At 37.6% G+C, this 15,232-nt stretch overlaps 2 protein-coding genes across 11 annotated transcripts in view; one reads left to right on the top strand and one right to left on the bottom strand.

Annotated features, from left to right (window-relative positions):
- The window catches only part of LOC145966143 (choline/ethanolamine transporter flvcr2b), an 89,006-nt gene that overhangs the window by 26,193 nt on the left and 47,581 nt on the right, over positions 1 to 15,232 (bottom strand). For 3 of the 6 annotated variants that reach the window (XM_083089983.1, XM_083089984.1, XM_083089986.1), the window contains 3 exons: positions 4,459 to 4,601; positions 3,391 to 3,516; positions 955 to 3,320 (listed from right to left, as the gene is read on the bottom strand). In XM_083089983.1, coding sequence (XP_082946109.1) covers positions 966 to 2,513 — 1,548 coding nt within the window. In that variant the 5' untranslated portion in view covers positions 2,514 to 3,320; positions 3,391 to 3,516; positions 4,459 to 4,601 and the 3' untranslated portion in view covers positions 955 to 965. Of the gene's footprint in view, positions 1 to 954; positions 3,321 to 3,390; positions 3,517 to 4,458; positions 4,602 to 15,232 lie in introns of those variants that run through there. The other 3 variants (XM_083089989.1, XM_083089987.1, XM_083089985.1) reach the window with 2 other exon arrangements.
- LOC145966141 (uncharacterized) overlaps positions 1 to 15,232 on the top strand; it is a 71,586-nt gene that overhangs the window by 10,192 nt on the left and 46,162 nt on the right. The window lies entirely within an intron of this gene.

Below are 15,232 nucleotides of genomic sequence, written 5' to 3'. Positions count from 1 at the left end.
AGCTTTCTTTTCAATTACGCTATTTCTTCGTTCTGTACGTATAATCTGCTTCAAGGCTTCCTCGGTCATCTCGGGGATCTCCATGAATATCTCTTCGTCTAGATGACCGTTGAGATAAGCAGCTGTTACGTCAAACTGACGTATAATCATGTTATATTCCGATGCTATAGCCGTTGCGATGCGAACCGAGCTTAGTCGAGCTACTGGGGCGAAAGTTTCGCCGAAGTCGATTCCCGGACGTTGAGAAAAACCACGTGCGACGACTCTTGCTTTTCTTCGTTCTAATGATCCGTCTGTTCCATACTTGTTACGCAATACGATTCTGCTTCCGATCACTTTGCGGTCTGTGGGGCGATTCACAATTTTCCACGTTTCGTTCTCAATGAGATTTCTCATTTCGGAGCCTATCGCATCGTACCACTCGTGAGAATAGGGACCCGTGATTGCCTGATCAATGGGGATTTCGGCTAAGAACGCTTCTTGATTGCAGTTCGCTTCAGCAATGCAATACTGCTTCTGAGGTCGTCCTCTCCTTCCGGTTTTGATCTTCTGCGGCCTACCGGGGCCTCTTTTCATTGTCCTCTTGTCAGTGTATGGTTCCTCGGTGTTATCATCGTCGTCGTCATCTGCGTTGGATAATACTATATCTTCTTCTTCGTCACCGTCTTCTGGAATCGCCTTGATTAAAGGAATATCGATCTTCGGTATATCGCTCTGTATCTCTGACGGTCGTGATCTTGAAGACGTAAGGGTCAAGGGAGATGCATCTTCCATGAACTTGACGTCCCTGGCTATTTCAACTTTTCGTTCTTCCATATGCGATATCCCTTCGATTGATTTGAATATCCTAGGAAAATCCCGCTTTTCGTTTTGGAGTCGAACTTTTCTTTGTGAGAAATTCGATCGAGGACGTAAACTTTGCATCCGAATTCTCTGAAGAAATCCACTCTCGGCCTTTTTCCATGTCACATCTCGTAGGGGGTCTTACCATCGAGTGACTTGGAAGGACATCTATTTCTAATGAAGTTTGCAGTCATGATCGCCTCGGCCCAAAAAGAATTCGGCAGCCCGGACTGGATGAGTAGACACTTTGCCATTTCTAAGAGGGTTCTATTGCGACGTTCTGCCTTCCCATTTTGCTCAGGATTGTTGGCTACGGTTAAGCGTCGTCGAATGCCATTTGAGTTCATGAAATCATTAAATGCGTTATTTGGGTACTCGGTTCCGTTGTCGCTTTGTAGACATTTTAAAGACTCACCTGTCTGTTTTTCGAAAAATGCTCTTACCTTCTTGAACTCGGCAAATACCTCGTTCTTTTTATTCAAGAATCGCACCTCGCACCAGCCGGAGTGATCGTCTATGAATATGACAAAATATTTTGCTCTCCCGTGGAATTCGGTGCGCATCGGGCTGCATACATCAGAGTGAACCAGATCCAATATTTTGGTACTTCGCTCGGAATGCTTGGGGAACGCGGCGCGCGACATTTTACCTTGAATGCATACTTCGCAAGTAATATCCCCTTTCGATTCGATGACGCCAATGCCTTCTATCGTTTTCTTCTGTGAAGCTAAGACTAAATCCTTCATGTTTAGGTGCTCCATCCTACGATGCCATAAGCTTGATGACTCTAAATTTGAGGATTCCTGCTTCTTCGTGTCTGAGCTCGCGATAAGTGCGTTCGTTCTTTCCGCCTTAATGTAGTACAATTCGTCAACCCGATCCGCGGTTAGTATAGTCTCACCGTACTCATTTACGACATCCGCCGAGTCTTTCTCGAAAATCACGCGATAATCTTTGTCGGTAATTTTACCGACCGACATGAGATTGGTACGTAGATCGGGAGCGTGTAACGCATTTGTTAATTCGACTCTTTTAGTCTTTTGTCCGAGACTTACTTGAATATGCACGTTTCCGCGAGCCTTTATATCCGTCGATGCGTTATTCGCTAAATGTAATTTTCCCGTTTCGACGCTACAAGTATCATTGAGGTCGTCTATATTTTTGGTTAAATGAGACGAACTACCGCTATCTAAACACCAAATGGTATCCTGATTCGCATACGCGGCTTGTGTCAGTTCAAACGAGTATTTATTGTTTTTATATGCTTGCGTTTCGTGTACGCCGTAGAATAAATGATGCTCCGCGCTTTGTGCACTTTGTTCAGTTTTTTCGTGAGCTTTCCGACACTCGGATCCCTTGTGGCCGATTTTCTTGCATCGGTAACACTTTATTTTCGTTGTGTTCGTGTTGTCTTTAACCGGAAATCCATTTTTCTTCCTCTGTGTTCTGTTCTGCTTGTCGAAGCGTTTATTTGCGACCATCGCGTTCGAGATGTCTCCTTGCGTATCATGTTTTCGTGCGTCGCTCTCTTCGATAATTTTGACTCGTAAGGTCTCCGGGCTGGGTAACTCGTCTCTGGACTCTATCGCACAGCGAAAGTTGTCGAACGTCGACGGGAGGCTATATAACAATAAGATCGCGAGAAGATCCGTGTTTATTTCCACTTCCATTTCAGCGAACTTGTCGACCGCGTCGAAGAATTAAATGTTCGCGCACGTCGTCGTCCTTCTGCATTCGTATGAGGATCAGCTGTTTCAGTAACGCGGCTTTTCGTGCGGATCCTTTAGATTGGTAGATCTCTTCAAGACGTTGCCATACATCCCGGGAAGTTTCGCATCCCTTGATTTGTTTAAACTCAGTGGAGCTTATCAATAAGATAATGTCGGATTTCGCTTTCCGGTCATTGATCATCCAGACGTCGTATGCTACTCTACTCGCATTGTCATTTGGTATAACCTCCGGTTTAACCTTTGTACCAGAGACGTATCCCCAGGCGTCATTTTTAATTAGGAGCGCCTCTATGTGCATTTTCCAGGTGTCATAATTTTCTCGATTTAGAGCATCTATCCTTGTGATACCGGATATGGCCATTTTTGCTTTCGATGATTTCGCGGCGCACTGAGTGTTTTATTTCAATTCGACTTTAACTATTCGATTTATCTCCTGGGCCCATAACCTATTGAGGGCGAGTGGAAATAATGATGGCCGATACTTTTTATTAATGAAGAAAGTATATTCTTGATGAACACACAAAGTAAAATACAGTAAAGGAACGTGCTACCGCGACAGCGTAAAGACGTCGAGAAATGAGGCGGTGTACGCGACAGTGTCGCCACACGTATAACGTGAAGATGGCTAACTACACGCAATGTACGTGACTCCAGGCGCAACGTCGACCGCGAGATTCAAATCTCCAACATAATCATTACGTATTATACATTCTGCGTTAATTCCACAAATAATGCCATTGCAATCGTCTTCAAGTAAATTTAGTATAATTAGCAACAATTAAAAAATAATAATGGATAACGTATATTTAATATTTACCTTCGGATTCCACACACGCTTGCGAAGATGATTCCATTTTGTATCCGTCTTTACACTTGCATATCGGATAATTATTATACATCTTACACTTCTCGTTAGTTCTACAAGTAACGCCATCGCAATCATCTTCAAATAAATTTATTAATTATCAAATTCCCGAGTAGTATGTATTTTTTTGGCTTAATAATCAAGAAAGACATGCCAAAGTATTCAGCGACCAAATGGAGAATAATATTGCGATAGAAAAAATTTCGAATTTTTTTTAATATCATTTACACATTTACTTTTTTAAAACTATAACATCTTAAAAATATATTATTGTGTTAAAATATTATAAAATTAAATGTTATAAAATTGTATTAAAATATATTATAAAATTAAAATATTAAAATATAAAATTATTATGCTATAAAATATTAAAAAATATTAAAGCAAAATTTCAAAATATTAACGGAACTATATATTTTGAGTTTGTGAAACATTCACGTATATCCTTTATTTCGGTGCAATATGTAAATTAAATCTCTATAATTCCTTTAATCTTGAAGATTCGTCTTTGTCAGTGCGTCTTACAGAAAATCGATCTATCGCGTTTAGAATTCGAGACAAGCTTTGTTACTATTTCAGAAAGTTTCACAATTCGTCAATGTCGCGTTTCAAACTAAACATTTTGAAGGAATAGACAAAGTATTAATATTAAAATAAATAATTATAAATCATACAAAATTTAGTAAAGAAATATTATAAAAAAGAAGTATTAAGAAAAAAGATGATAGAAAGAGAAAGTAGCTTTTGAAATGATACTCTTATATTTTAAAGAAATAAAAATATTGATTTCTTTTGATTTTAAATAAATCTTTCTCGAGTCGCGAATACAACTAATAAATATTTAAAACAAAACGTGAATTTATTTTCTACTCAAATATAATATAAATATTTTTCAAAAATCTTCAAAGAATGCATTTTTTAATTCACAATAAAAAGTTCTGAAATAATAATTTTTGCGTAAAAAGTTCCAAGAGAATATTTACATTTTCAGATCATACGTTGCGTTCTGTATGCACTTACCATATGTAATATGACAAATTCATCTCCTCGTGTTACTGTCCCTTTTTTATTTTTTCACGTCCATTCTTCGAAGAAAAAATCTTTTAAAAAAAGATAAGTAAGCTCTTTCAGTATCTTGTGGAATATTAAAACATCGATGGAATCTATAAAAACCAAAATCAATAAGATTTTAAAAATAAAGAAAAATCGGAAATAAATTTATCTCTCGAAAGATTAAATTTATCTCTCAGAAAATCTAAATTTATATATATCTCTTTTTATCTCCTTTTTTTAGCGATTTGTTTTGGTCCTTGCATACATGACCTAAAAACTTATATAAGGAACATTCGTGACGCCTGGTGCATGTTAAAGTAATTGCACAATATTGTGAAATTATAGGATAGAAATATGACGATATACAGATATCGCAGTATAATAAGTTCAAATTATCGCTGACGAATGCTGTATTTATGCTCTTTATTTTCAGCGATAAGTTCAAAAATTAAAATAATGATCCTCTTTACGAACTCATTACTCGATTTTGAGTATGCATTATTAAACGCGATGTACGATATATTTGTTGATAATAAATAATAGCTCTATAAAAAGTATAAAATAATCGTAGGAAAATAGAAAATAATGTACACATACATACTTTTTACATTAAAGTTTCAAGATAAATTTTACAAAATAGTCCAATTATATATAATACCTCCGATAAGCGACATTCTCTTTTTTTCATATGAATAAAATAATTTTAATGTATTTACGTTGTAAGGACATTCGATAAGTATGCATTATTGAGCATGACGTAATGCAGTAATTGTAACGGTAATTTTATGAAGTCATTAATTATCAAGGCAACAGTATTAAGGTATTACTTCGCGAAAAAATGGTAATATATACTTTGAAAACGATCAAATTCCGATGTATAATCGCAGAATTTATTGTTTCGTAATTTGCAAAATTTTTAGGATTTTGAAATTAATGATAAACCTTGCAAGTTTCTTTCTAAAATTTGAGAAAAAATCGTTCGCGTGCGTAAGAAATCGAGAAATATTGTCATTTTTTTTCTCGGAATTATATAAGGAGTTATGCCTAGTCAGCAGACCGAAAAAAGTATGATGTTTGGAAATTTTTATTGAAAAGTGTAATAATTTTTTTTTATAAATAAATTTTTATTCAAAAGTACAAATATTAAGAATGTTATTATATTTTTTTTAAATAAAATATTAAAAAATGTAAAAGTTATAATTATTCTTCCGGATAGTGTTTTTTAAAAAGCGCTGCGCGGTGAACAGTGCTATTCGAAGCTGATTCATCTGATATCAAAAATTCGATAAACTGTAGTTAATGTATAAAATTGTCTAGTAGATGAACGAAGGATTAATCGAAAAATTGTTTTGGGACAAAATTGGGCAGCCATTTGACACTAAGATATTCTTTTTCGACTTAAAAATTGCTCATTTTTTATTAAGTAAAAAAAAGTATTCATTAAAAGACAAAATCCTTCGTTCATCTACTAGGTTTTTATATGTAGAAGAAGCCTGTAAAGTTTCAAGCAAATCGATGTAACGGTTTTCGAAATATCTTGTTTACCGTCTTTGAAAAAGTGATTTCGAGAAAAACGCGTTTAAGATTTGTGTCAAGTTTACTTTTAAATAAAATGCAGATTTTTTAATTTACACAGAATCATCTATTCCGGGCCCATATAATTTTAGTTTATTTAAATCTTCATATATTGGCTTGATAGCCCTCAAAACATCAGAGCTGAAGCTTTATAGTCGTGTTTAAACGAAGTTATACATTCTGGCGCTTCATGAATCATACACTTATAACTCCGTCAATTTGCATCCGATTAATTTAAAACTTTTAGGAAATATTTTCAATATGATATACTTCAAGAAAATACAAAAACACAAAAATCGGATTTTTTTAATTTTATGACTAGGCATAACTGCCTTAACTGCTCCTGATCTTATTCGAACTAATTGCAGTTGAAGAGGTCGATATATACGAGAAAAAGAATGAACATATGCTGTGTGTAAATATAATGTATATCGCGCGATCAGTCGGCTTTTCATATTGTACTTGGCGTCGCGACGCCATCGCGTCGCTTAATAACGGCGAACACGATACCTCCATCAATTCTGGCATTGATAGAGCTTCATGGTATATGGATAAGTGTCTTACAAGTTCTAGGAGGACATGGTTCCATGGAGTTGATATTTCGAGGAGGTCAGTGGTCTCTATTTGTAGATTAAGGAGCGGTCACACTTCTCTCTTGGCTAGTCTGCATAGATTTCGGATAGTTCCTTCCCTTATCTGCCTAGTCTGTGATGAGGAAGAATCCGCAAACCACATTTTTTGGAAATGTGCTCGATTCGAATCGCAAAAGAAAATTTTAATTGAGAGCCTGATAGGATTCGGGAAGACATTTCCCCTTCTAATGGAGCTACTTTTATCTCAATTGGATGGGAATGTGGAAGTGATCTCCGCATTACACAAATTTATCATAAGTATTGATTTTAATATCTAAGGTGTAATGTATATTGTAATTTCACATTGTTTGTTTCCCAGTTTATGAGTTCATTTAGTCGGAAATATAGAGTGAACCTTTAAGTATTAGGTATTTACTGTTCGCGTTTACTAATTATTATCTCATGTAGTATTAAGCTAAATTAAGATCTTTATTTCAAGTAACTAAGATGGGCATGTATTTTCTTTTAATTTTTAATATTAATTTTAGTTTTAGTTTTAGTTTTAGGTTGTAATTATACTACGGCTTTACACTGTTTTTTTCTCCTTCTTGAGCTCACTTAATTTATGTTTTAGAGTTGACCTTATATCTAGCAGTTCTGTACTATTTTCTTTTGTTAACCCGAAATCTATTTAATATTTCTGGGCTTGACTATTATTAGGTATTATGTGAACTAGTCATTTAGGCATTCATAGGGGAGCGCAATTTTGAGTATCTATTCTAAGTATTGACACTAATTTTAATTTAAATTCAATTTGAACTTTTATTTGATTCGCAATTTTTACTCCCTAGTGCCGTGTATATTATTCTCTGATATAGAATTAATTTCTAATGATTATTAAGCTTAGTCTATTAATAGATATAAAATTCTGTAACAATAAGCTAAGTTAAGTTCTTGATTATGTGCCTTAGTCATCCATGAGATTTGTATTTGGCGCGCAACTCTGTACTGTGACACTGTGATATAAAATACTTCCCTCCATTGCCGTATGGTCATGTGACCAGGGCTGGCTTTTGCTCAATAAAAAAAAAAATATCCATTACGGCATCGATGTCGCAGTTTACAAATCGCGATCCCTAGATCGCCGGAAGGATCCTACGAGATGACGTCGAGAGATGATCTCCGATTGTTGGTGAAAAAAAATCTAGTAAACATGTAAACGTGGAAATGCGTGCGACAGAAGATCCCGATAGAAACCCCCGTGCATGAATAAGAGCATGTAATAAAAGAGGAATCTCTCTAAGCGAATGCAAAATTGCAAAATTGCTTCCGTTTAAAAGACCAATATGTCTCTCGCGTTTTATTTTCTTTTTTTTTGTAGCGAGTGATCCGAGAAACGCGATTTACGCGATAATATTGCGCACTGTCAGGTATTATTCCGGATTTAAAAAACGATGACACGCTAATTACGCGGTTCTCGCGCGAAATGGATAGATTTATTTCCGCCATTTTTACGTACAAGGTATTCGCGATTCATCGAGCCGTCTTCGAGCACGCGAATTCTTTAATAAATCCGAAATCAGACTTGCTAATCGTTCGTTTGTACTTTTTTTAGCTTCCTGAATCAAGGATCTAAAAATTAAGGTCTATTCTAAGGATTAAAATCCATTTTAAAATAAACGAAGAGAGAATAAAGTGTAAGCGGAATAATAATAGACAACAGTAATCGAGGATTCTAGAAGGAGAGCCTTAACAACAAGCGTGATTAGGCATTGATAAGCGAGCTGGCGGCGGCGAGAATAGGTGAGGTGCGGGGTCCTGCGGGACCAAAACAGACACGACCCAAAAGGTCGGCATTCGAAAATCAGCCGTTGTAGAGGAAAGTCGCGAGAGAGTTTTGATAACGAATCTGACTGAGTTTATACCGTTGAGTTAACGTTTAAATATAATTTGATATCATTATTAAATTAAGTGTGGTGACAACTAATTGCGTGATCTATCCTGTCTAATATTTTCGAGTAATCCCCTATCCATTTCGGCTATCCTGAGAACAACAATTTTGGATTTAGGTCCTACAATTCTTCAGAAGCGGGATTCGAATTCGTTCACATATTCGGAAAGAAATTAAGAGACAGGATTTACGAGATTGGCGCACATTTCAGTGACGATTTGTTGGACAGTATATCGGCTCGTGTAATTAAGAAGAGACTCGGAAAGAAAAACTTGCGATCGTAACGAATTTTTACTAATTATCTTGCTTGTTGTCGAGTCGCGATCTTTGAGGGAAAACATTCGTGTGGTGAAAGTGTTTTGTCCTTGATCTTGTGTATCGATCGAAGATCGTTAACGGTTCGAAGATTAAAAAAAAAAATTCATGGAAGGCGAAAAATTTACGGTTTTGCAGTTGAAGGAAACGTTAAGGCCGGTCTTTCGCCAAGCCGGAATTGCTAAAAAGACTTTATGAATTTGATCCGAGCGGTGCGTGGAGGCTCACGGCGGGAGGAGTCTCGACGGAAAATGTATCCGCGGAGAGAGAGGAGACGGTGGAACGGTTTTCGCGCGTGGAGGATGACGTTATCGAGGGAGAGGACGAGGCAACAGTTGAGGAGCGGTGTCGCGTTGTGCGGGGTGTGGACGATGCTGACCGTGGTGATCGGGAAGCAGAAGAGAAGGAATTACGTGACAGAGAATTCGAGTTCATGAGACGCGAGCGAGATCTAATGCGAAGAGAACTGGAGTTTTTACGTCAGGAGACGCGCACGGGGGAAGCCATGAGAAATTTTGGGTCACCGGCGACGAGTGCAAACCAAAATGTGATGATGCGTCCACAGATTAAGGCTTTGGCCGAGTTAATGAGCGAATTCACGGGCGAGGAGGATACCTTTTGGAAATGGCGCAAGCAGTTTGAACTGATTCGAGTAACGTATCAGCTGGACGATGGGACGGCACGTCTTCTTGCGAGTATGCGATGTATTGAAACAGAAAGCCCTTCAGTGGTTCCATTCAAGACCAGAACACTTAGAAATATCGGTGGACGACTTGCTTGAGGAGATGCAAGGCATTTTTGATCACCGACCAGGAAAAATGGAATTGCGAAAACAATTCGAGAGGAGGACCTGGGCGTCATGGTAAAACGTTTAGTCACTATTTTTATGACAAAGTAATTCTCGCAAATAAAGTGCCAGTTGACGAAGACGAGCTAACGGATTTTATAATAGACGGCATGCCGGATGGAATTATACGAGATCAGGCACGCATCCAATGTTTTAAGAAGAAAGAAGATCTGTTAAGGGCTTTTGAGAAGGTGACGATTCGCCAGACAAACAAAAATTCACACGTACGTGAAAATAAAAACGCCATTGCTCACAAGACAGACGCAGGATGCAAACAGGAGTCGCAGGCTCGAGAGACTACGGGACAACGAGGATCGGATCGGATTAACGTTTAGTTGCGAATTAGAGTCACAATTAAATACTGCCAGCCCAATTAGCTTAATTAAGTCGAAATATATTCCGCCGATATTAATTCATAAAATTTCAGACAACGGTTACGAAGGGATTAACGGCTCAAGGTTAGAAATTTTCGGACAGGTAGAGGCGAGGGTTTCGATTGACGATCACAGGGCAGACGGCATGAGGCTGAGAGTGGTTTCGGACCAGGCGATGCAGTACGATGTCATTTTAGGACGAGATTCGATTAGAATTTTAGATCTTGGACTTATTAGAGCGAAGGTAAAGCCAATTAAAGAAAATTTTACGGACGAAATATTAAATATAGAATCTAGTTTGTTTGAGGGTAGTGAAGTGGACAAAGTAAATATAAACTGTCGATTATCAAGTGAGATTCGGGAAAAATTTATGGAGAAGTTGCAAGAATCCTATTTACGAGCGGAAAAACCGTCAGAACCGGAAGTCAGGGCCGAATTAAAGCTGTACGTCAAGAATAAACAGCCCTTTCATTTTGCTCCGGGAAGACTATCGCAAGATGAGAAAAATAAATTACGCGGAATAGTAGACGATTTATTAACGCGGAAAATCATACGTCCGGGAAATTCGGAATACGCGTCTAGAACGGTATTAGTTAAAAAGAGAAATGGGAAAGTACGATTATGTATTGATTATAGAGAGTTAAACAAGATTACTGCAAAAGATAATTATCCACTTCCGATTATTGAAGAACAAATTGACGCGTTATACGGGAAACGTCATTTTTCGTTATTAGATCTCAAGGACGGATTTCATCACGTTTACATGTCGGAAGATAGCATTAAATACACTGCTTTCGTGACTCCGTTCGGGCAGTACAAATATTTAAAAATGCCATTCGGATTAAAGAACGCGCCTGCACGATTTCAACGATACGTTAACGAAATTTTTAGCGACCTAATCAAAAGCGGGGATGTTATTGTGTATATGGATGACTTTCTGATAGCAACGGACACTGTCGGAAAGCATTTCGAGACATTGGACAAGGTTTTCCATCTCTTAGTACGAAATTTACTTGAATTGCAGTTAGACAAATGTCGGTTCTTGTATGACGAAATAGAATTTTTGGGATGTTGTCTCAGAGAGGGGAATACGTCCAAGCGATCATGGGATCGTCGCGATAAAAAATTTTCCCACCCCTAAGAATGTCCGAGACGTGCAGAGCTTTTTGGGCTTGTGTTCTTATTTTAGAAAATTCATTGGGAACTTCTCCCTAATTGCTGGTCCATTGTATGACCTACTTAAGAAGCAGGCGATATTTAGATTCGAACAAAAACAATTAGATGCGTTTGAACTACTAAAAGGAAAATTGATCGAAGCTCCTATATTGACGATTTATAATCCGAACGATCCTACAGAATTACATTGCGATGCGAGTTCGCAAGGTTTTGGTGCGGTATTGTTGCAGCGTAAACCGGATAAGCGATTTCATCCGGTTTTCTATTTTTCTAAGAGAGCTACGGAGATAGAATCACACTATCACAGCTACGAATTAGAGACTTTGGCTATAAAATATGCGCTCAGGAGATTCCGTATTTATTTACAGGGCATTTCGTTTAAAATAGTTACCGATTGTAATGCATTAGTTATGACGTTAAACAAAAAAGTAATTAATCCACGAATAGCACGGTGGGCGTTCGAATTACAAAATTACGATTACAGTACCGAGCATCGTCCGGGCAAAAGAATGCCACATGTAGATGCTTTGAGTCGGGTAAACAGTATACTTGTTATCTCAGACGGCACATTCGAGTTCAATTTATCCGTATGTCAAGTTCAAGATCCGAAAATAAAAGAATTAAAAACACGATTAGAAAGAGAACAAGATAACCTTTTCGAGTTAAGAAACGGACTAGTATATCGTAAGAAAAAGGATAAAGTTTATTCTATGTGCCACATGATATGGAGCGAGAATTATTATACAGATACCATAATGGTTTCGGGCATTTAGGAGTCGATAAGACTTATGATGTGTTGCGAGAGAGTTACTGGTTTCCTGACATGAAGGCTAAGGTTCGAGCTCACACACAGAATTGTATTAAATGTATTGCTTTCTCGAGGCCGTCGGGTAAGATTGAGGGCTTTGTTCATAGTATTCCGAAGGGAGAAGTGCCATTCGATACTGTATATATAGATCACTTTGGCCCCGTGGACCGAACGAATGCAGCAAAAAAATATATGCTTGTCATTGTCGATGCGTTTACTAAATATGTAAAATTTTATGCAGTTAAGACAACAGCGACGCGTGAGACAATTAGATGTCCAAAAGAATATTTTAATGCGTACAGCAGACCGAAAATTTTAATCTCAGACAGAGGCACGAGCTTTACCTCAAGCGAGTTTGAGGAATTCATGTCAGAAATGAACATTAAACACATAAAAATAGCCACGGGCTCGCCACAAGCGAACGGACAAATAGAGCGATACAACAGAATTTTGGCTCCTGCGATAGGCAAATTGTATGATGGGAAGGATTGGCACAAAGCGTTTAGCGAGATCGAATTTGCGGTAAACAATACAAAAAATAAGGCGACTGGCGAAACATCTAGTAAGCTATTGTTCGGAATAGAGCAACGCGGACAGATCGTCGATGCCTTAAGAGAATATGTTTTAGAACACAACGACTCGGAATTAGAGAATCCTAAAAAAATTAGAGCAGAGGCGGCGAAAAGGATCGAAAAGGCACAAAAATACAACGAGAATTATATAAATAGGAAGCGCAAAGCAGCTCGCGAATATGCGGAAGGTGATCTCGTTATGGTCAAAAACTTCGATATATCAGGCGGAAAGCTGGCGCCGAATTTTAAAGGACCGTATCGCGTAATAAGACGATTGAAAAATGATAGATATATGGTAGCGGACGTGGAAGATTGTCAGATTTCGCAAAGGCCATACAAGGGAACGTAGGAGGCCGCTAATATTAAGCCGTGGCGAGAGATAACGAGCCTAGTTGAGCATTAAATTGTTTCTTCCAGATAGGGAGTGACGGCGGAAACAATAGATTGTAACAAAATCAAATGTAAAATATTTCACTATTATGTTGTGATCGAGTAGGCGTGTTCGACGAAAGCGTTCAGCAAGATTCAAATTTTGACTTGTATCCTCAATAAAAATGTTGGGAACGGCCGAGGACGGCCTATTGTCAGGCTGGCCGAATTGTAAGCGGAATAATAATAGACAACAGTAATCGAGGATTCTAGAAGGAGAGCCTTAACAACAAGCGTGATTAGGCATTGATAAGCGGGCTGGCGGCGGCGAGAATAGGTGAGGTGCGGGGTCCTGCGGGACCAAAACAGACACGACCCAAAAGGTCGGCATTCGAAAATCAGCCGTTGTAGAGGAAAGTCGCGAGAGAGTTCTGATAACGAATCTGACTGAGTTTATACCGTTGAGTTAACGTTTAAATATAATTTGATATCATTATTAAATTAAGTGTGGTGACAACTAATTGCGTGATCTATCCTGTCTAATATTTTCGAGTAATCCCCTATCCATTTCGGCTATCCTGAGAACAACAATTTTGGATTTAGGTCCTACAAAAGCGAAACAATTCCTTTATTTATGTTGAAACTTTTATAAATCTTAATTCTCGAGAGATCTTTCATGAATATGGCCTCGATATTTTTGATAACGAAAATTGAATCGAAATTTGCAAAAGAGAGATCCATAAACGAACTGATTCCGGCACACCCTGTAAATCTCGTGGATTAACCGGGAATCGCGCGGGATAAAAGTGATAGGTAAAGCGCAGAGGTTTGTTAACCCGAACCTTCTCATTTCAGCAATGCGTATCAAAGTGGGTTGAGGAGCAAGGAAAAAAGAGAGCGAGGTGCACTTTCGATCAAACGTAATGGAAAATTAAAAATCGAGCACATCGTTAGGCGTTTCTGATCAACTTATTGAAAATTATTTATAATACACTTGGAATATTTTGATGTACATAAATTAACCGTCTGCGACTACATCGGATTAAAAATTCATGATCCCGAAACTGCGACCTCTGAAAAATTCAACAAGTTAGAAGTTCACGGACATCTTTCTCTAGAAACCTGTATCTTTTATTTTTGAAATTTTCGAGCTACTTCCGTTAATAATTAAATCACACGTATATATAATAGTTGTATAATATAGTAATATAATCCACTAATTTTCTCGGCTTAGCAGACTTCAGATTTTATCTCGATTTTTCTCCTGGGCTTAAATTTTTTCACACCTCTCACCGCGCTTTATCGCGTACTCGAATCTTTTAACTCGGCAAATTTTAGAAGATATTAATCTCTTTTGAGCTCCTTCAACTCTTTGGATTTTCGTCCGCCCGAATGAATAATTGAAAGGAAAAGGAAAGGAATCTATTTCGGATTCTGAAAGTAATTTACCGAGATTAAGGCGAATAGAATTCTTTAATTAAAATGGACGGATCTCACAAAGATACCGGCCTCCATTCATTAGGGATTCTTCCGGGAAAATGGCCCGAAATGGCCCCGAAATGGCCCCGAAAATGGCCATACAAAGTCGACTAATCGGCCGACGGTCGAATTCGAATACGAATTTTATTCCCGCTCGTGGAGAGAGAACAATGGCTTCATTTCGAGCGAGTTTCACATCACGCGGAAAGAGGCGCGGAATGATCGATCAATCCGGGAATGACCCCATCATCCCGATTACTTTTTAGTCCTTTTTCGCTCGTCCTTTACCGTCGCCAGTGTTCCGTAACCTTCCGCTCTGTTACTTTAATAAAACGAAATGGGGGGGTAATTTAAATAAGACAGCTGGCACAGTGGGGGATTAAAACAATACTACATTGTGTTCCTAAGTTAGCTGAATTTTATGGAAAAAGAAATTAGAGATCCAATATACATGTCGATTTATGTCCGTCACACAAATCTCTGATACATTTTTTATTTATTTCTCGATTGTCGATTTTTCGATTATTTATTTTTAATTATTGGATTATTGTAAGATGTATGTATTATTTATAGCCCCTATAGAAATTAAATTTTAGATCATTAGATAAACTCAAATAAATTATATATATACGTTATATATATGTTATAATATTATGTTATATATATGTTATATTATATTATATTATATGTATATTATATTATA

The sequence above is a fragment of the Camponotus vicinus genome, unplaced genomic scaffold (genome assembly GCF_025532165.1).
Source record: "Camponotus vicinus isolate PSW18456_S1 unplaced genomic scaffold, iyCamVici1.0 SCAF_2, whole genome shotgun sequence".
NCBI classification, from domain to species: Eukaryota; Metazoa; Arthropoda; class Insecta; order Hymenoptera; family Formicidae; genus Camponotus; species Camponotus vicinus.
This window is presented reverse-complemented; position numbering and strand designations above follow the sequence as displayed.